Source organism: Pelodiscus sinensis, chromosome 9 (genome assembly GCF_049634645.1).
Source record: "Pelodiscus sinensis isolate JC-2024 chromosome 9, ASM4963464v1, whole genome shotgun sequence".
NCBI lineage: Eukaryota > Metazoa > Chordata > Testudines > Trionychidae > Pelodiscus > Pelodiscus sinensis.
In genome coordinates this window covers 52,149,604-52,169,062 of record NC_134719.1, presented here as the reverse complement: position 1 = coordinate 52,169,062, position 19,459 = coordinate 52,149,604, and the positions used below count along the sequence as shown (strand labels likewise).

Genomic DNA, 19,459 nt, shown 5'->3' with positions numbered 1-19,459 from the left:
TAACCAAGTGAGTTATAAGATCATGAACACATATTCCTGCGCATCCAGAAATATAATTTATGCTATCATGTGCCAAAAGTGTCCATCTGCTGTGTATATTGGACAAACGTCTCAGACACTTCGCCAAAGGATCAATGCCCATAAAACAGATATTAGACAGGATCACAAAGAAAAAACAGTTTCTTGCCATTTCAACCAGAAAGGACATTGTCTCAACAACTTACTCACCTGCATCCTGCTTCAAAGACCTTTCAAATCTGCACTTGAAAGGGAATCCTCTGAACTGTCATCATGCTAAAATTCGACACTTTACTCCTCGGTCTCAACAAACAATCTAGTTATCTTACTCATTACAAAGATAGCTTCCCCAATTATCACCTCTAATATCATTAGCTCACAGACATTTACCTTCCCTTCCCACCCCCCCCGGATCCCCCTTCGGTTCTGAAATTTGATTTGTCCTTTTCATATGTGTTCATTTTTTTAAATTGTATCCTTTGGTATATATGGTTGTGACTATTTTCTTCTCTATTTAATCTGAGGAAGTGGGTCTGGCCCATGAAAGCTTTATAAACCATCTTGTTAGTCTTTAAAGTGCTACATAGTCCTGTATTTTGCTTCAGCTACACCAGACTAACACCGCTACATTTCTATCAGTGGAAAAAAGTGATGACTTTTTGCATTATGTGGTGCACAAAGAAGAATCTTCTCAAGTTTTGGGGCTTTCAGCACTTCTAAGCCAAAGCCTATGTGAAAGTTAAAAACATCTTTTTAGCATTCTCTTGCAGAGTATCCTGGTAAAGGGACTCACTGCCATTTTTCAGATTTTGAACTATACCGTAACTTTACAATCCAGCCTGAAGAAGGAGGAGCAATGCTATCTCAGGAATTGGGTAGCAGCCAGATTCCTTTGCACAGTCTGGCACAGCGCTAAGGGGTGGGGACTCTTGGCTTTATCCACACACCTTTGTGAGATTTCCTACAAGTTCTGGCCATTCAGATGGTCCATGCAGAGGCACCTTACTTCCCTGCATAAATGGGTACGAGTATTCTCAAGTGATGATATGCCTGGTGAGTTAGTGCAGTATACCACAAAATCCTTCTAGACAATAGTCTTGCCCATGTTGTTTTCCATGATGACAGATTTAACTTCTCAGCCACTACTAGCCACAATTTCTAAAAGAAATAAGAGCAACTAGAAATTCTGTCTTTCATGTTATCTCATAGCAACATGAAATATTATATAACTTCATAGAAGTCTCATTTTAGAATGCCCTTGAGGAGTATATTTCTGTGTTTGTGAATGAAGAGTTGGGAACATTTCACTGACAGCAATGTGCAAGCTCCCTTTATGGTCAAAAAGGGTAATTCATGCATGCCAAGTGGTCGCAGAGGCACACAAATCTTACTTCAAGGTCAGGCATTTGCCAAGTTTTCTTTTTTGCTCATGAATACAAATGTTGAGGAGCACTATTAAATACAAGAAACATGCATATTTGTTTTCTTTTTTTTCTTATAAGAGTATAAAAGGAATAACCCATTCAGAGGTATAATTAAAGGAAAGAGAAAAATGGGGGAATACCGCATCTGTGTGTTAATGAAGCGGGAAAGTGCATGTTTAAGATTCCCCATATACTCTAACCCCAGAAGGAATTCTAACAACCAGAATATGGACTGTGTATATGATCTTAGAAGTCAATTGACAACTATCTTATAAATTACTAATTCTGGATTGATTTTCAAATGCTTTATGTGCCTGCTGTGTCAAAGCCAATGGGAATCATTGTCTCAATGGGAAACTATGTCTCACACTCAGCCTCATTTTTTTAAAGTCCCCTAAAGTCAATGGAAAGGATCCCACTGTCATTATTGACATTTGGATAATGTTTTGCCTTTGAAACTCCCAGGGTATGTCTAGACTACATGGCTCCGTCAACGGAGCCATGTAGATGAGGTTTCTAGACATAGGGAAATGAAGCGGCAATTTAAATAATTGTGGAATGAAATTTACTGGGGCGGTCGACAAGGGCTTCCCTTGTTGACCATGGAGCATCCAGATTACCGTGCTATGCTGCTAAACAGCTGATTGGCACAGCGTGGTGGCATTTTGATGTAAATGAAGTGGTGATTATTTAAATCGCTGCTTCATTTCCCTTTTTCGAGTACACTAATCTACATAGCTCTGTTGACAGAGCCATGTAGTTTAGATGTACTCCTAGTCTCAAGATTTACTTCTTGTGATGAAGCTGTCCCCCAGCATGGCAGGGATTAAAGAATCTGTCAGTCCAGTGAGCTTTGCCCCATTATCCTTGCAGTCAATGTCGAACATAGTGGGGGAGAAAAGCCTGGCTCACTTCAGGCAGGGTCAGCTCCAAGCACCAGCAAAACAAGCAGGTGCTTGGGGCGGCACATTGCCAGGGGTGGCATTCTGGCCCAGAGGAGGAGCAGGGTGGCGGGGAACCTCCCGGAGCCGCCCCGAACTGGGAGCCCCGCGCCCACCTGCTCGGAGCCTGCACCTGGCCCCGGGGCGCTGAGAGGGGCGAGCGAGGCAGGGCGCTGGGAGGGCGGGGTGCCTGACGACGCTGAGCCCGGTGGGGCAGGCCACGGCCATGGTGCCTGCTTCTGGCAGCCGGCTCGCTGGAGCGGCAGGTGCTGGGGCTCAGCCACGGTGGGTCCCCACCCCCGAGCGGGGAGCCCCGCGGAGGCCGCCCCAAGCTAGGAGCCCCACGCCCGGCTGCTCAGAGCCTGAGCCTGACCCCGGGGGGTTGGGAGTTCTGCATGGGAAGTCCCGAGGCACAGCCCCTCTCGGGAGGGTGGCAAGGGGCGGCCGTGGCTGGTGAAGCTGAGCCCAGCGAACTCTTCTTTGCCTTCGTGAGTGTGCCCCCCGTGTGCGCCCCCCAGCTGGCTACCCCCCTGTGCGCCCTCCCTGGAACTCCCCCTCCTCTGCCCCCCCAACTGGCTTGTGTGCCCCTGGCCACTGTCCCACGACCCTCCCCCCAAAACCCCGACTCTCCCAGCTCGGCCTCTGCCCAGCAAGCCCACCTCATGGCCCACTGCAACCCTGCTAGGACCTCCTCTCCTCTTCTCCCCCCCCCCACCTCGATCCCCATCTCCTGTCTGACTCTCTAAACAATCTCCCCTCCCCCTACTCTCTGGGCCCTGATCCCTCCCTCCCCCTACCTGCCCAGGAATCCAGTCCCCTTGTGCTGTGTCCTGACAATCTCACACCTGCCTGGGACCCAGGTGATTCTCCCTTTTCCTTTGTCTGAGGAAGAGGAACTCTGGTGTTCCCAGTGCCTGTGTCCCCAAGTCCCTTCCTGTCTGGGATAGAAGAGTTTTTATCAAAATTGGAATTGTGGTCCCATTTAAATAGGCTTTGTTTTAAATAATATACCTTTAAATTAAAAATTGTTATGGCCTAAATTTATCATAACCTATTTAAGTAACTTATGAATTAAATTTAAAAATTAAATAGAACATGTCTAAAAATTAAATAGAACATGTCTCAACTTTTAAAGAAATTCTACCAGTTCACTAGTGTAAGTAACCAGAACCACTGTTTACATCCTGTTTACAACAAGACTCCTTGTCACTTTTATCTTGTTCTGGACAGTTGAGCTGGGGAGTAGAAACAAAAGTTCTCTTAATTCCTTTGAACTGTTTCATTGTATAGCGAGGCTGATTCTTGTCCATGGACACCAAGGCTATGTCTACACTGGCGGCTCCTTGCTCAAGAACATCTTGTGCAAGGGTTCTTGTGCAAGAAGTCTTGTGGAAAAAAAAGCCCACACTACCATGTATGAGCTGTGCTTTTGCGCAAGAGCGCCCATGGCAGTGTGGACACTCTTGCGCAAGAAAGCTCTGATGGCCATTTTAGCCATAGGGGTTTCTTGCGCAAGAAATCCTTGCCGAGCGTCCACACTGCCCTCTTGCGCAAGACCTCCTGCGCAAGAGGGCTACACCTGTTAAAAAAGAGTGTAGCTCTTGCGCAAGAAGCCCTCTCTTACCACGCCGTACTGTAAATCTTCTTGCGCAAGAGCAGGTGGGTAGTGTGGATGCTCTGCGGATTCTTGCGCAAGAACGGCCATACTTGCGCAAGAAGCCGTGAGTGTAGACATAGCCCAAGAGTTGGACAGATTATGGGCTGGGGTTGGAGTCCGAGTGATTATAAGGCTTCTAATAATAACATCCCTTTGCAGAGTGAGGAGTGGGACCGGGACTCCAGCACTAGGTGATGTGAACAGCTGCATGCTTTGGAAGTCTTTAATTGGCTTGCTGTGGATGAAACTGCCCTCCCATTATCCTAACGTGGGGAGTCCCTGGCACTCTCCTAGGAGATGAAAGTGTGTGTGGGTGGGGGGGGGGCAACACCAAAAATTTTTTTGCTTCTGGTGGCAAAAAACCTAGAGCCGGCCCTGACTTCAGGGATGACTGGCAGAGTCAGGGAGCGTAACAGCTAGGGCCTGTGAAGAAGGCTCACTAGCATACTAGACACCAGGGAGCATATCTTCTCAGCCAAAAGGGAGTATTCTGGAGACCTTTAAAGTATGCCATTGCAAGGCTCAGACTCACCTAACATATGCCTGAACCACTGAAGGAGCAGGAGACTGCAGATGGATGCTGTTCAAGACCCATAAGAGAGCCCTATGGGAGACCTAGCCACCCCCAGCAAATGGGACAACAGGGAATGTACCCTCAAATGAAGAGTCAGTGCTAGGAAGTAGCCCAGTGTGATGGATTTGGACTGGGAAGACACTGAGTTCAGAGTTTGACTCACACAGAGCACCTAGCCCTTCTAGTCTAAAAGATTTAGACACTTTGACCAGGGAAACTTGGGGCTGATGGTCAGCACAAAAATCATTAGGCTGTCTGACCTTCCACGCACCATGTTACAGATCTCCTCCTCAAAAGGCATTGAACAACAACAAATCATTTGTGGTCCATGAGGGTACGTCTACACTACAGCGCTAGTTCGAACTAACTTAGTTCGAATTAGTTAATTCGAACTAAGCTAGTTCGAACTAGCGCATCTAGAACTAAAAACTAGTTCGAACTAGCGTTTTGCTAGTTCGAACTAGCGCGTCCACACTGATTGGACGCAGGGGGGCATTTAAGGGCAGCTGAAACCGGTTCTGGCAGGGCATCAGGTCAGCAGTTGCTTTGTGTGGCTGCTGTCTGAGGCTATCTGAGGCTCGTGCTTAAAGGGACCCCCCCTGGACAGCCGGTTCGCAGCTTTTCCTGCTTGCTTGCCAACCTCGCCGAGGGACAGCAAAGCGTCGGTCTCTGTGCCCGTCTGTGTCGGTGCTTCCCTTCGGGGGGGGCCGCCGCAGGTGGCAACATGGAGCCACGGCTCGCCCTGCACCTTCTGGTGCACGTTCTGGACTTGCTGCTGCAAGCCTGCCAGCAATGGCTCGAGGCTGCCTGGCACCACCTGGGGAACGTCAGCCCCCTGCCTCTCCGCCTGGCCGCCCTGGGGGCCGTGGAGGAGCCGCGGCGGCGCCCCGGCACCGGCGTGCCCCGCCGCATCTGGCGTCTGGACACCAGCAGCGACTGGTGGGACCGCATCGTCCTGGAGCACTGGGATGACCGACAGTGGACCCAGAACTTTAGGATGAGGAGGGACACCTTCCTGGAGCTCTGCGAGTGGCTCGCCCCTGCCCTGCAAAGAAGGGACACTCGCATGAGGCCCGCCATCCCCCTCCAGAAGCGGGTGGCCATCGCCCTCTGGAAGCTCTCCACGCCGGACAGCTACCGATCCGTCGGGAACCAGTTCGGCGTGGGGAGATCCACTGTCGGAGCAGTGCTCATGCAGGTACGGCGCTCGTCGGCCACCGAGCCGGGGGGGAGGGGGGCTGCGAGGAGGGGATGGGCCGCCCCAGGGACAAAGGGGGGGGCGGGAGGAGGCGAAAGCGCCCCGCACCGGAGGGGTCGGGCTGTCCCGGCCGTACTACACGCCGCCAGGGGGGTTGCTTCCGGGAGTGGGGCGCAGGGCACTGCCAGGGCACGCACGCTCCCAGCCACCCGGGCGCCCCACTGATTGACGCTTTGCTGTGTCTCTCTCCGCAGGTGGTCAAGGCCATCAACCGGGTGCTGCTCCGCAGGGTGGTCCGCCTCGCCAACCCGGATGCCGTCATCCGGGGATTCGGCGCCCTCGGCTTCCCCAACTGCGGGGGGGCCATCGACGGGACGCACATCCCCATCCGTGCCCCGGAACACCAGGCGTCCCGGTACGTGAACCGCAAGGGGTACTTCTCCGTCATCCTGCAGGCCGTATGTGACCACCGGGGACAGTTGACGGACATAAATGTGGGCTGGTCCGGCAAAGCACACGACGCCCGGGTGTACCGGAACTCCTCCGTGTGCCAGCGGCTGCAGGACGGGACCTTCTTCCCCGACCGCCACATCAGGGTCGGGGACGTGGACATGCCCGTCTGCCTGGTGGGGGATGCCGCCTACCCACTGCAGCCCTGGCTCATGAAGCCCTACACGGGACACCTCAATCCCTCCCGCCAGGCCTTCAATAACAGGCTGAGCAGGGCCCGCATCGTGGTGGAGGGGGCCTTCGGGCGACTGAAAGCCCGCTTTCGATGCCTCCTCACCCGTCTGGACCTGGCCGAGCACAACATCCCTCCCGTGGTGGCGGCATGTTGTGTGCTCCACAATTTGTGTGAGCGGAAGGGGGAGGCTTTCTTGCCAGCCTGGATGGCTGAGGCTGACCGCATGGCTGGACACTACGGTCAGCCCCGCACCGCCGCCGTCCGGGAAGCCCAGCGGGGGGCCATCCGGATCCGGGAAGCCCTGCGGGAGAGCTTCCAGGTGGAGGAGGAGGAGGACTGACCTCTCCCTGCATGCCCCACCGGGGCCTTCTTCCACCCTACCCCCCCCCCCCCCTTCCCCTTTCCCCTCCCTATCTACTGTACAATAAAGACACCTGTTTTTCAAACAAAAACGTCTGTTTATTTCAGAGAACTGGGGTGGGGGAGGGAGGAATGAAGGTGGGAGAAGGGAGGGGGAAACCTGGGACGAGGGAGCTGGAAGGGGAGGGGAGGGAAGGGAGGAAGGGAAAGGAAAGCTCAGGGGTGGGAGTCTGGGTGCCTCTCCCGTCTCGCCACACTGCGGGTCCGGGGGCGTCGGTGGGGAATGGTTGTGGAGGGGGGGGCAGAGAGGACAGGGGGTGTGGAGGAAGCAGGAGCGGAAGCAGGAGCGGAAGCAGGAGGAGCAGGAGGAGCAGGGGGAGCAAGAGGGGGAGCAGGGGGAGCAAGAGGGGGAGCAAGAGGGGGAGCAGGGGGAGCAAGAGGGGGAGCAAGAGGGGGAGCAGGGGGAGGAGGAAATGGAAAGCGGTCTAGCAGGCTCTGGAGGTGGCCTCGCAGGGCACGGCCCTGCTCCTCCAGGGCCTCCAGACTCCTCTGGCGCAGCCTGAGGTCCTCCTGGACCCAGTGGTCCTGGAGACGGAGCTGTCGGTCCAGGAACCGGAGATGCCGCCTCTGGTAGTCCTCCTGGTTCCTGGCTGTCCTGCTTGCCCGGGCGCGGGCGGCTGCTGCAGGCGGTGTGGTGCGCCCTGCAGTCCCCGGTGCTGCAGCTGTGGTGCAAGAAGACCAGCGGTCAATTACCCCAGGGGCCCAGGTGTGTGAAACCCAGCTCCCCTCTGCAAGGCCAGGGCCCCTGCAGGATCCCCAGCTGCTGCTCCGTAGTGGGCAAGGCCCAGGCGCACGGTCCCGGGGCTCCCTCTCGCCCCAGCCCCCCGTACACATAAGGGGAACACGAGGGTACTCACAGGTGGATGCCTCCCCGGCCTCTGATGATGCAGGCGAGCGGCTCTGTGGGGTGCCTCGGGGGTCCCGGGTCCTGGGAAGGCTGGCAGCAGGCTCCTGGCTCTCAGAGCCCTCTTCCTCCTCCTCGGTGTCCAGGAGCGGTCCCTCTGCCCCGGGGTCAATCACGTCCCGGGGGGCAGGGACGGCATGAGGCCCCAGGATGCGGTCCAGGGCATGGAAGTGGGGGCAGGCCTCCGGGTCAGCCCCTGGCAGGCAGGCCCGGGAGTAGGACTGCCGCAAGTCTTTAATCTTGCAGCGCACCTGCTCCCGGCTGCGCTGGTGGCCCCTGGCGGCCAGGCTGGCAGCCATGCGTCCATAGACGGCCGCGTTCCGGTGGCTAGTGCGGAGATCGTGGACATTTGAGGCTTCCCCCCAAACCTCGATGAGGTCCACGATCTCCGCACTTGACCAGGCGGGCGCCCGCCTTTTGCGCCCCCGGGCAGGCTCCCGGGAGCCGCCAGGCTGGTCGTGGGGAGCAGTGGAGGGCTGGGAGCCCTCGGATGGCTGGCTCATCCTGTGGCAGGTGCAGGCTGTGCAGGCACGGGTGCTGGCAGCCTTGCAACTGGCACAAAGTGAGTAGCCAGCCCGTGGCCCTTTAAGGGCTCCGGGGCCGGGAGGGGGGCAATAGAGTTTCCCTGGTGTTGGCCAGAGTGGCCACCAGGGAAACCTGGGAAGCCTTAGCCTCCCACTAGTTCGAACTAAAGGGCTACACAGCCCTTAGTTCGAACTAGCTAGTTCGAACTAGGCGTTAGTCCTCGTAAAATGAGGTTTACCTAGTTCGAACTAAGCGCTCCGTTAGTTCGAATTAAGTTCGAACTAACGGAGCGCTAGTGTAGCGCATAGGAAAGTTAGTTCGAACTAACGTCCGTTAGTTCGAACTAACTTTCTAGTGTAGACATACCCTGAGAGATACAGATGGCCAGATGGATCGAGTCCTATCACCTGTACTCTATATGGGTATGTTTACACTACCACCCTAGTTCGAACTAGGGTGGTAATGTAGGCAACCGGAGTTGCAAATGAAGCCCGGGATTTGAATTTGCTTCCTAGTCCGTTTCACGAGGAGTAACGGTAGATTCAAATCCCGGGCTTCATTTGCAACTCCGGTTGCCTACATTACCACCCTAGTTCGAACTGTTAGCAGAATTCTGGTACATGAACTGATTCTCAACAACTCTTTCTCCAGTCTGCAAAACTTCCAGCTACAGAACTCCAGTAGAAGGAAGCCGAGGTCCCACAAAAGTGGGCTTTGCATAGTATGTATGGTCTTTCATGCTGTATACCATTTTTGAACCATTATCAAAATGTCTAGGGGCCTTCTGTTCTCATTTATATCTATGAACATTTTACCACTGCATTTAATGGAGTCAGGATGCTACCTCTAGTGTCTAAGGATAGTCCTTGTCCTGAAGAGCTGACACTTTGCTAAGGAAAATGATCAGAACGCCTAGAAGGCTTGTATCAAATTAAGTGTCAGTCACAGATTGCTGATCAACACATATACAATTTGTGCTTAGACTTCCATTAAATGATTATGTATTTGCCACAGAAGTGCTACTTTCTTGAAATAAGTGATATAAATTAATGTTTTGTTTTAACCTGTTAAAATGTCACAGAAATTCGATGTACTTCTGAAATGCTCTGTTCCAAAATCACATTTTGATTTTTATAGAACTCAGGTATCTGTCAAAAAACAGAGTTGTTGGAATTCAGTTGTGAAACATATTAAAGAAAATAATTCCTCAGGTAAATAAGGGCTTTTGATAAGATTGCCCTGCAAGAAGAATATTCATTCACTGGAATTAACTTTAATATAATCACCTACCAAGAAATAAGACTGCATCTCTAAAATGTCATTTCATTTTGTAATGTCTGGTTGGGTAACTCTTGTGTATTAATTCTCTTTTATGCAGAAAAAATAATGCTCTGTATTTAGCACTATGTATAAACGCCACATGAGGGAGTCAACAGTTAATGATCCACTTTTGGCCCAAAAAGCCTGCCCAGATGTACCTCCTGGGCATATTCACAATGGAGACAGAGCTTAAACAGGAGCCACCCAGCTCAGTCATGGTGGATAGAGGGAGGGTAAAGTCCTGTGCTGTTAGCTTCTGTTGACAGGACACAGGAGCGCCTTACTGCCTGGACCAGATCCTGCCTTTAACCTTCCAAAGCTCCTGAAGTCCATGAATGTTAGGCTATAATTGAAAGAGAAGAGGCTCCAGGCCGCCAGCAGCTAACCCTGATGAACCGCATGCAACCCGCAGGCTGGCAGTTCCCCATCCCTGCTTTAGATGCTTACAAGCTTATTGTTTAATAATTTGTTTTAGTATCTTGCCAGGCATCAAAATATCATAACTGTGCTCAGCATGGGTATAGTGAGGAATTGGGCATGTGATCTTAATTCTTTCGTAGTCCAATTGTTTTTGTTCAATTTCCAAATTTTGTAACAAACACTGGAAATTTTCATATTGTTCACTTGCAAATGGAACTATTTTTGACTGAAACCAAAATGGGTAGTGATCAATGATCTGGTTGGCAGTCAGTTTGAAGAAGAGTGCCCAAAGGTTTGGTCCTAGGGGTGTTTTTGTTCAACATCTTTATTAATGACCTGGATGAGGGGATGGATTGCACCCTCAGCAAGTTTGCAGATGACACTAAGCTAGGGGGACAGGAAGACACATTGGATGCCAGGGACAGGATCCAGAGTGACCTAGACAAGTTAGAGGATTGGGTCAAAAGAAATCTGAAGAGGTTCAACAAAAATAAGTATAGAGTCCTGCACGTGGGATAGAAGAATCGCAAGCATTGTTACAGGCTGGGGAACAAATGGCTAAGTAGCAGTTCTGCAGAAAAGAACCTGGGGGTTACAGTGGATGAGAAGCTGGATATGAGTCAACAGTGTGTCCTTGTAGCCAAAAAGGTTAATGGCATATTAGGGTGTATTAGTAGGAGCATTTCCAGCAGATCTAGAGGAGTTATTATCCCCCTTTATTTTGCACTGGTGAGGCCACATCTGGAGTATTGTGTCCAGTTCTGGGCCCCCCATTATGGAAAGGATGTGGATGCATTGGAGAGGGTCCAGCAGAGGGCAATCAAAATGATTAGGGGGCTGGAGCACATGACCTACGAGAAGAGGCTGAGGGATTTGGGCTTATTTAGTCTGCAGAAGAGAAGAGTGAGGGGAGATTTGATAGCAGCCTTCAACTTCCGTAAGGGAGGTTCCAAAGAGGATGGAGAGAGGCTGTTCTCAGTAGTGATGGATGGCAGAACAAGGAGCAATGGTCTCAAGTTACGGTGGGGGAGGTCTAGGTTGGATATTAGGAACATCTATTTCACTAGGAGGGTGGTGAAATACTGGAATGGGTTACCTAGAGAAGTGGTGGAATCTCCATCCTTAGAGGTTTTTAAGTCTCAGCTTGTCAAAGCCCTGTCTGGGTTGATTTAGTTGGGATTGGTCCTGCTTTGGGCAAGGTCCTGGACTTGATGACCTCCTGAGGTCTCTTCCAGCCCTAGGATTCTATGGCTCTAAAAATGCAAAATGTCATGCCTTTGAAATTCCACAACATTTTTTAAAATTTCCGAAGAAAAATCCCACCCTGACTGTTTTTGGTCAGTTTTATAATGGAGCTGTATGTATAATGAAGCTGTTTCATATCACTGATCATACCTCCCAGGGTAGCTGACAGTAGGAAATGTGTCCCATATTTCTTGATAAGATTCTCTGTGATCTGCTGAAGGGTTGGGCGACGTCCTAGGAGTCTTATATTGCGAAAGAATTCAGGTGCAAGAGGCAATGGGGAGCCAAGGAAATTTCTTCTTTCAACAGCTAGATTGTTGACTTTCCAGCGGCCAAATTCTCTGCAAAACAAAAAAATTCTCAGTCAGAAATGTATCATTCAGACAAATGTTTTCATTTGCTAAGTACATTGCTCTGTTACCTAGCAAAGGCAATGTATTACAACAAGACTTGCTTATGATACTTTTTATGTTTTATACATAGGACAAGCAATGAGTATTATTTATTAGAAAAGGTGATAATACTACATAACAAAATTGTCATCAGAAGAAGAAATAAATAAGTCATTTAGGATGCAGCATTTCCTATTTCTTTTGTTCAGCCTGTGATGTGACCATAATCCCAGAACAACTTGATTTTGTTAGGCACTGAATGTATATTCAGAATTATTCAAGATTCAGCATCAAAGCAGTCTTTTTTTGTTAATATTTTGTAAAGGAAATTTAAAAAATTATTTCTTTTACACAATAATCTGCCTGTCTACTTTAGCAGCATTAGAAATACACTGTGGGTACGCCTAGACTACAAGCCTTTTTTGACAGAAGCTTTTTCAAAAGTATCTTTCAAAAAAGAGTGTCTAGATTGCATGATGTGGATCAAAAAATCAATCTGCTTTTTCCAAAAATAGCATCCAGACTGCCAGATGCTCTTTCGAAAAAAAAAGGCACCCGGAAGTGCTTGTGGCAGGGCATGCGGGCAGCCTTTATTTCCAGGAGCTGCTGCATGCTCTTTGCAGAGATGCATGCTTAAAAGGATTCCCTCTGGACAGCCATTGCTCTGCTTCTCCTTCTGGCTTGCCTACCTCCTAGAGGGAAAGCAAAGCTGCTGAAGTTCTTCCTCTGGTTGCCCTACTTCCTCGGACACCACAGCAGTTTATTTTCAGGTTTGTTTTTGTGCTTTTCACTGTGTTTTTGGCCATTAAGCCTGAGCTGCCCCAAGCAGGCGATGGCCCCACACTGTGATGCTAGAAGTTCTGCTGCATCTTCATGAGACCGTCATGATGTTTGTGGCAGAGCTGGATTCAGACCCCGGCTTTGAGCTTCTCACTCGGGCTGTAGCCCCACTGCCCTGGCCACCGAACTTATTCCTGAAGAGGTGAGTTTGGAGGCTGGACACAAGTTCAGACTGGTGGGACCAGCTTGTTATGGAGCAGTGGTACGACAACCAGTGGCTCTGAAACTTCCATATGCGCAAGTCCACCTTCCAGGAGCTCTGTGTCTGGTTTGCCCCTGCCCTGCAATGCCAGGACACCCACTTGCAGCCCGCCATCCCCCTGGAGAAGCAGGTTGGTATTGCTCTGTGGAAGCTGGCTACCCCTGACAGCTACCACTCCGTGGGAAATCAATTAGGTGTGGGGCAGTCTACTGTCAGGGCAGTCTTGATGTAGGTAAATCACTCTTGGGGGACAGGATATGGGGGCGGGGTGATAAGGGGGACGGTCAGGACCAGGCACAGGGGATGGGGTGGGAGTGGTAGAAGCCTGCCTGCCCTCACCCTGCAGTGGTGTGGGAGGCACATGGGGGGGGTTGCCTGAGGGGGGGATCTTGGGATCTGGGAGGGGAGAGGTGGGGGATCACCTCTCATCAGCTCACACAAGTCTTCTAATGTCCTGTTATGTTTGTATTTGTCCCTTTCTGCAGGTGGTGACGGCCATCAATTCAGAGCTGCTTCACAGGACTGTCCGCCTCGGAGACCTGGATACCATCTTGGCCGAATTTGCGGGGCTGGGTTTTCCAAGCTGCATTGGAGCACTCGATGGGACTCACATCCCAATCCATGCACCACCTCATCAAGCAGCACAATATATTAACAGAAAGGACTACTTTTCCATGGTGCTACAGGCCCTGGTCGACCACCAGGGACAATTCACAGACATTTGTGTCAGGTGGTCAGGCCAGCCACATGATACCCGCATATTCTGCATATGTGCAGATGCCTACGTGCATCATGGCCAATGCAGCATATGCCCTTATGCCCTAGCTCATGAAGCCATTCACTGACACCTGGGTGTGAGCAGGGAACTGTTTAATTCCTGCCTGAATTGAGGTTGCTTCCAGGTAGAGTGTGCCTTTGGCTGTCTGAAGGGCAGATTTAGATCCCTGTTCACTTGGCTGGACATGGGGGAACACAACATTCCCAATGTGGTTGCTGCATGCTGTGCGCTGCACAACCTAGTGGAGAGGAAAGGGGAGGCCTTCCACCCAGCATGGGGGACATGGGCTGATGTGGAGGGGAGGCACTTTGAGTAGCCCCAGGCAGCTGCCATCTGGCAAGCCCACCAGCTGGGATTGCACATTCGGGAAGCCCTTAGGGAGCAAGTCTTCCAAGGAGGCCGATAAGTTTCCCCAGGTCCTTCCAAATGTGGGATTGACCCATGCCCCTCAGTGCCTTCCTCCCCAAAACTCCTCCAGGCCCCACATACACACTGAGAACAGAGACAGGTGTTGTTGAAAAAATGTTTACTGTTTATTCACCGTTGATTGTTCCAAAAAACATAAAACTGTTTTGTTCAGAAAAATAAATTGTTTGATAACAATGTAAAGTCCTTCCCTTACTGACTCTCACAGGTGGGAAGGGGGGATGTCAACCTGGAAGTGGGGATGGAGGCTCAGGGCTGAGGGTGCTGCCTGGATGAAGAGCTCCTGGCACTTTGGCTGTGGAGGCCTTCTTGGAGATGGCTGCTCATGTGGGCTGGGATAGTAGGGCTGTGTCTACACTGGCCCCTACTTCAAAGTGGGAATAAGAGATCCTCCGGAATAGGGCTTTATTCCGGAGGATCGCGCCAGTCTAGACGCTTTTTTCCGGCTTTTCCCCAAGCCGGAAAGAAAGCGGCGGCCATGTTTATTTAAATCCCGCGGGGGATATTTAAATCCCCCGCGGATTTCCCTATTCCCAAGTTCAAAATTAGCATTCCCCTTCCGAAGAAGGGGCCAGTGTAGACACAGCCAACGGGGCTGGGCAGGAGGTGGGGCTGTTCCTGGGTCTGAGATGGCAGGGAGTGAGGAGGGAGCAGGACCAGGCACAGAACCGGGGAAGGCCATGGCCTCCCGGATAGCAGGGTAAATAGCAGTGTGCTGCTGGATTAACTTGTCCAGCAAGCACCTGCACCACTCTGCCTCTGCCTGAATCCTTTGGTTAAATGTGTCCAGCATCCCTTGCAGGACCAAGATGTGTTGGCGCACCAGGTCCAAATATGTGCACCAGTGTCAATGGGTTCCCTGCAGCTATCTGGGTGCGGTGCTCCCCTCCTGGTCAGCTGGTCTGGCTGTGGAGGACAAGAGGGAAAAGTTGTCAGTCATGCATGCTCACACTTCCCAAGAGGACATGCCCTCCGTCTTAGCAGTCCGTACCTGTCCTAGGGTGAGGGGATGCTCATGTAGGTCTCAGTAAGGCATGGTGTGGTCTGGCCAGCAGCCATGGCCTCCCTGGAGCCCAGAAGGTGTGCAGGCCACCATCCTAGCCCCCCCCACACTCCATGGCCAAGCAGCACAGACAAGTGTCAGGCCACAGTTGGGGTTCCCACATGTTGTTGAGAGGCCTGAAGCTGTCCCAGCATCCCCAATCCCAGCATCCCCAACCCATCCCTGCACCTGGCATCAGTGTCTGCAGGAGCAGGTGGTGCCTTGCAGTCATGCGGATGCAGGGATAGGACGGCCCTCCCTGAGGTGTGTGCCCCCCCCATGTTATGATCAGCATGACATGTCACAGTATGACACCATCCACTTTGCTCCTGCCTCCCCTGCCCTGTGCACTCACCTGATGTTCCTTCCCCAGTGTCCAAAGTTGTCTGGGATGCCTCCTGTGTCTGGGTGTCTGGCTCCAGGGTCAGGGTCACTCTGCTCCTGCTGGTGTCATCCTCTTCCTCCTCTTGAAGCTGCTGGTCCTCTGGGGTTTCACCCTGGAATTGCAGCCGCTGCTGTACAGTGGTCTCCATCCCAGACTCCAGAACCCTCTCAGGAGGCAGGGGTTCCCCTGTCCTCAGGATCCAGTCCAGGTCCTTGTAATAGGCACAATAGTGTACTGTTTCCCCAGAGTGGGAGCTGCGTTCATAGGCCCTAACATACCCCTACTGCAGCTCCTTCACCTTAGGTCTGACCTGGGCTATTGTGTGGGGGTGACGGCCTTTCTTAGCAAGGCCATCAGCCATTCTGGCATAAATATCCTCATTCCTCCTCCTGGACTGTGGGGCCTGAAGAGACTCCACCTCAGACCAGAGCTCCAGGAGGGCTTTGATCTCCAGGAGGGTGCCTGGCATTTGGTGCCCCTGGCTTGCTGTAGGGATGGTTCCTGGAAGGGCCAGGGGAATCTTGGGGGGCTTGTTCCTGGGACATGGCTCTGAATGACCCTACCAGGAAGAGCTGAGCAGTCAGGCTCCTGGTTGGAGCTGGCTTGCTGCCACAATACTACTCCTGGGTGCCTGTGCTTTTTAAAGATGGCTACAGGCAAGAACAATAGAGTTGAGAGCTCTGGCAGGAGTGTCCATCAAGGCTTCTTTCTGGAGGCCTTTATTTTTTAAATAATTCTTCCCCACATCCATACATACCTTTTTTCGACAGATCTGTCAAAAATAGCATTATTCCTCGTAAAACGAGGTTTACCGCTATTGACAAAACTGCCGTGTTCTTTTGATTTACTGTCGACAGAACGTGGCGGTAGTGTAGATGCAGGTGCAGTTTTTTCAAAAAAAGCCCACTTTTGTGGAAAAAACAGTATAGTCTAGACACACCCTGTAAGACCCCATTTGGTCAAGCATAGATTTTGCTTAAGTTTTCAATGCATTTGACCCTGATTTCAAAACATTTTCTTCAAGCAGATCAAATCTTCTATTCAGAATGCATATTTCTATTCAAAGATAAAGCTAAATAAATTCAAATACCTTCTGCAATAGTCACTACCCCCGTTTCCAAAATGAATCACTGATAGCAATGAAAGCAAACAAGTCAATTAGGCAGTAATAAACACATCTTTTATTCATTTACTTATCAATTAAGGTTCAGCACAGAGTTATTAGGGACTATTTTTATTTCTGTTTTTGTTTTGGATTTGTTTTAGAATAATAGAATCACAGAACACTAGAAATGGAAGGAACCTCGAGAGGTCATTGAGTCCAGTCCCCGGCCCTCACAGTAGGACCACGCACTATCTAGATCATCCCTGACAGGTGTCTATCTAACCTGCTCTTAAATATCTCCAGTGATGGAGATTCCACATGCCCCATAGGCAATTTATTCCAGTGTTTGACCACCCTGACAGGCAGGAAGTTTATTCTGATGTCCAAACTAAACTCCCTTTAAGCTCATTGCTTCTTGTCCTATCCTCAGAGGCCAAGGAGAATAATTTTTCTCCCTTTTCCTTATAACACCCCTTTAGATATTTGAAAACTGCTATCATGTCCCCTCTCAGTCTTCTTTTTTCTAAACTAAACAATCCCAGTTCTTTCTGTCTTCCCTCATAGGTCATATTTTCTAGACCTTGAATCATTTTTGTTGCTTTTCTTTGGACCTTCTCCAATTTCTCCACATCTTTCTTGAAATGTGGTGCACACAACTGGACACACTACTCTAATTGAGGCCTAATCAGTACACAGTAGAGTAGAAAAATGACTTCTCATGTCTTCTTCACAACTCCTAGAATCATTTTTTTTGCAACCATGTCACTCTGTTGACTCATGTTTAACTTGTCATCCACTAGACCCATAAATCCCTTTCAGCAGTACTCCTTCCTAGACATTCAATTCCCATTCTGTAGGTATGAAATGGATTGTTCCTTCCTAAATGGAGTACTTTGCATTTGTTCTTATTAAACTTCATCCTGTTTACCTCAGACTATTTCTCTAGTTTGTCCAGATCATTTTGAATTTTGACCCTACCCTCCAAAGCACTTGCAACCAACCCTTCTCAGCTTGGTATCATCTGCAAACTTAATAATGTACTCTCTATGCCATATAAATCATTGATCAAGATATTGAACAGAACCATCCCCAAGACAGACCCCTCCGGAACTCTACTCTACCCTTCCAGCATGATTGTGAACCATTAACCATTTATAATCTGTTTTGGTCTTTTCTTCAGAGTAGAGTTATGGTCTTGTTTGTGGCTGTTGTAGTGATAGAAAATATGGGCTGCTCTGTAGGGTAAAAGAATTATCATTTGGATGGATGTATCATTTATGGCTCCTCCCCTTTTGAAATGGTATCATATAATCAAAGATTCATTTTACAGTGTCTGAAAGACCCTACAGAAGGCCGCAGATAAATGAAGAGATTATACACATTTTCATTAAAAATCCAGAATGCAAGGAAAGAATAAAGATAGTGGGCACCAGTACACATGGCTAATTAATTAATATGCCTGGGATAGGCCATTTCATAAATAGCACTTTTTTTCCTGTTTGCCAAATTATTTCTCCATCAGCAGAGAATCTACACAGCACCAGTGGCCCATGGACCACAGTTTAGAAATAACTGCCTTTATCCTTTGTTTACTTTTTTAAGATTGTCACCCACAAAAGTATTCTCCTATGAAGCAACTTGAGTATTCTGCTAAGACAGAGATGATTATCTATTAACCTGATTGAATTAATAACTAACCCAGAAGAGATGTGGAAAAAAACTTTATTAGTACCTTTGTTGTGATGTATAGGCATATGTGGGTGCTTTCATTTCAGCACATCAAAAAAGTTACCTTAGTTATAGCACCTGGCTGTGTCATCAAGACAAAACTTTCACAGCAAGATGACAATGCAAGCTTTTCTATCTTTCTGGAATCTTTTCTTACAAACTCACTGTCTGTCTAATGGTCTATTAAAATTGAGTTTCAAACACATGAAGAATAATGAAAAAGGGGGGGAATTATAATAGCTGGCAACTTTTCCTAGGATTTTCAGTGTCAGATTTTTTGTCTGGAAGTGATCATTATAATAAACTACTCTGACTTTCATCCTAACACAGGCCATAGAATTTCACCCAGTGATTCCTAAATAAATAGCAACAACTTGTAGTTAAACAAGAAAGACAGACAAGCCTGATTTAAAGACACGAAGTGATAATTTACAAATCTCTTAGTAATCTGTTCTGATAATTACTTTTAGTATTAACTTGTATTTTATTTATAGTTTGAATTTTGCTGACCCTAGGAGCCTGAAATGCCAGATGAAATGGAGCTCTATCAGATATCTTCCCTCCATAGAAATAATTAAAGAACATGAATGAATTGCCTCTTATTCTTCTCCTAGATAAATAGAATAAGATCTTTTAGAGTTTCATTGTAAATCATATTTTCCAGATGACAAATCATTGTTGTAGCTCTTTTCTGGACCATGTCTAATTACTTTTAAAGAAATATCAACACTAGAATTGAACATTGTATTCCAATTATGCTCACCAGATTGAGAGACAAGTTTACCTCCTTTCTCAAAAAAGTTTGCTCTTTACACTTCTAGGTATTGTATTAGTCTTCCAACACATAACATTTTGGTGTTATTATCCAAACTTGAATAACTAAGAAACTCATTGCTCAAGATCATCTGGGTTTTGTCCACGGGTTCATCAAACTCAAGTGTGTGTGTATGTATATATTAGGACTGTAAATTAATGGGTGTTAATGCAGGGCAGAATTAATGCATTAAAAAAATTAACTCGCATTAATCGCAGAGGTCAGCAAACCAGCATGAGCTGCTTCAGAGACCATCTCTGGTAAGTTGCAATAATGAAAACTATCACCAGTGGGAGCACGGAAAAATGAAGCAGCCAGAAAGGAGGAAAAAACCCTGAAGCTGTGGTTCCAGCTCCAGCGGAGAAGTAAACAAGAAAAGTAAAGACCCTGACACCAGTCTCTCTCCCCTCCCAGGT

General features: G+C 49.2%; 3 protein-coding genes across 6 annotated transcripts in view; 1 reads left to right on the top strand and 2 right to left on the bottom strand.

The window, feature by feature from the left end:
- Positions 1-19,459, bottom strand: part of BRINP3 (BMP/retinoic acid inducible neural specific 3) — a 416,465-nt gene that overhangs the window by 174,440 nt on the left and 222,566 nt on the right. For all 4 annotated transcript variants that reach the window (XM_075936746.1, XM_006127774.4, XM_075936748.1 and 1 more), the window contains one exon: positions 11,482-11,672. In XM_075936746.1, coding sequence (XP_075792861.1) covers positions 11,482-11,672 — 191 coding nt within the window. The remainder of the gene's footprint in view (positions 1-11,481; positions 11,673-19,459) is intronic.
- On the top strand, positions 4,943-6,295 carry LOC142830636 (uncharacterized). Its single transcript, XM_075937112.1, has 3 exons — positions 4,943-5,812; positions 6,067-6,245; positions 6,292-6,295. The coding sequence occupies exons 1-3, from the start codon at positions 5,339-5,341 to the stop codon at positions 6,293-6,295; spliced, it is 657 nt and encodes a 218-aa protein (XP_075793227.1). The 5' UTR covers positions 4,943-5,338.
- LOC142830608 (uncharacterized) lies at positions 6,927-8,707 on the bottom strand. The gene is made up of 2 exons (XM_075936745.1): positions 7,775-8,707; positions 6,927-7,579 (listed from the first exon to the last, which is right to left on the bottom strand). The coding sequence occupies exons 1-2, from the start codon at positions 8,322-8,324 to the stop codon at positions 7,074-7,076; spliced, it is 1,056 nt and encodes a 351-aa protein (XP_075792860.1). The 5' UTR covers positions 8,325-8,707; the 3' UTR covers positions 6,927-7,073.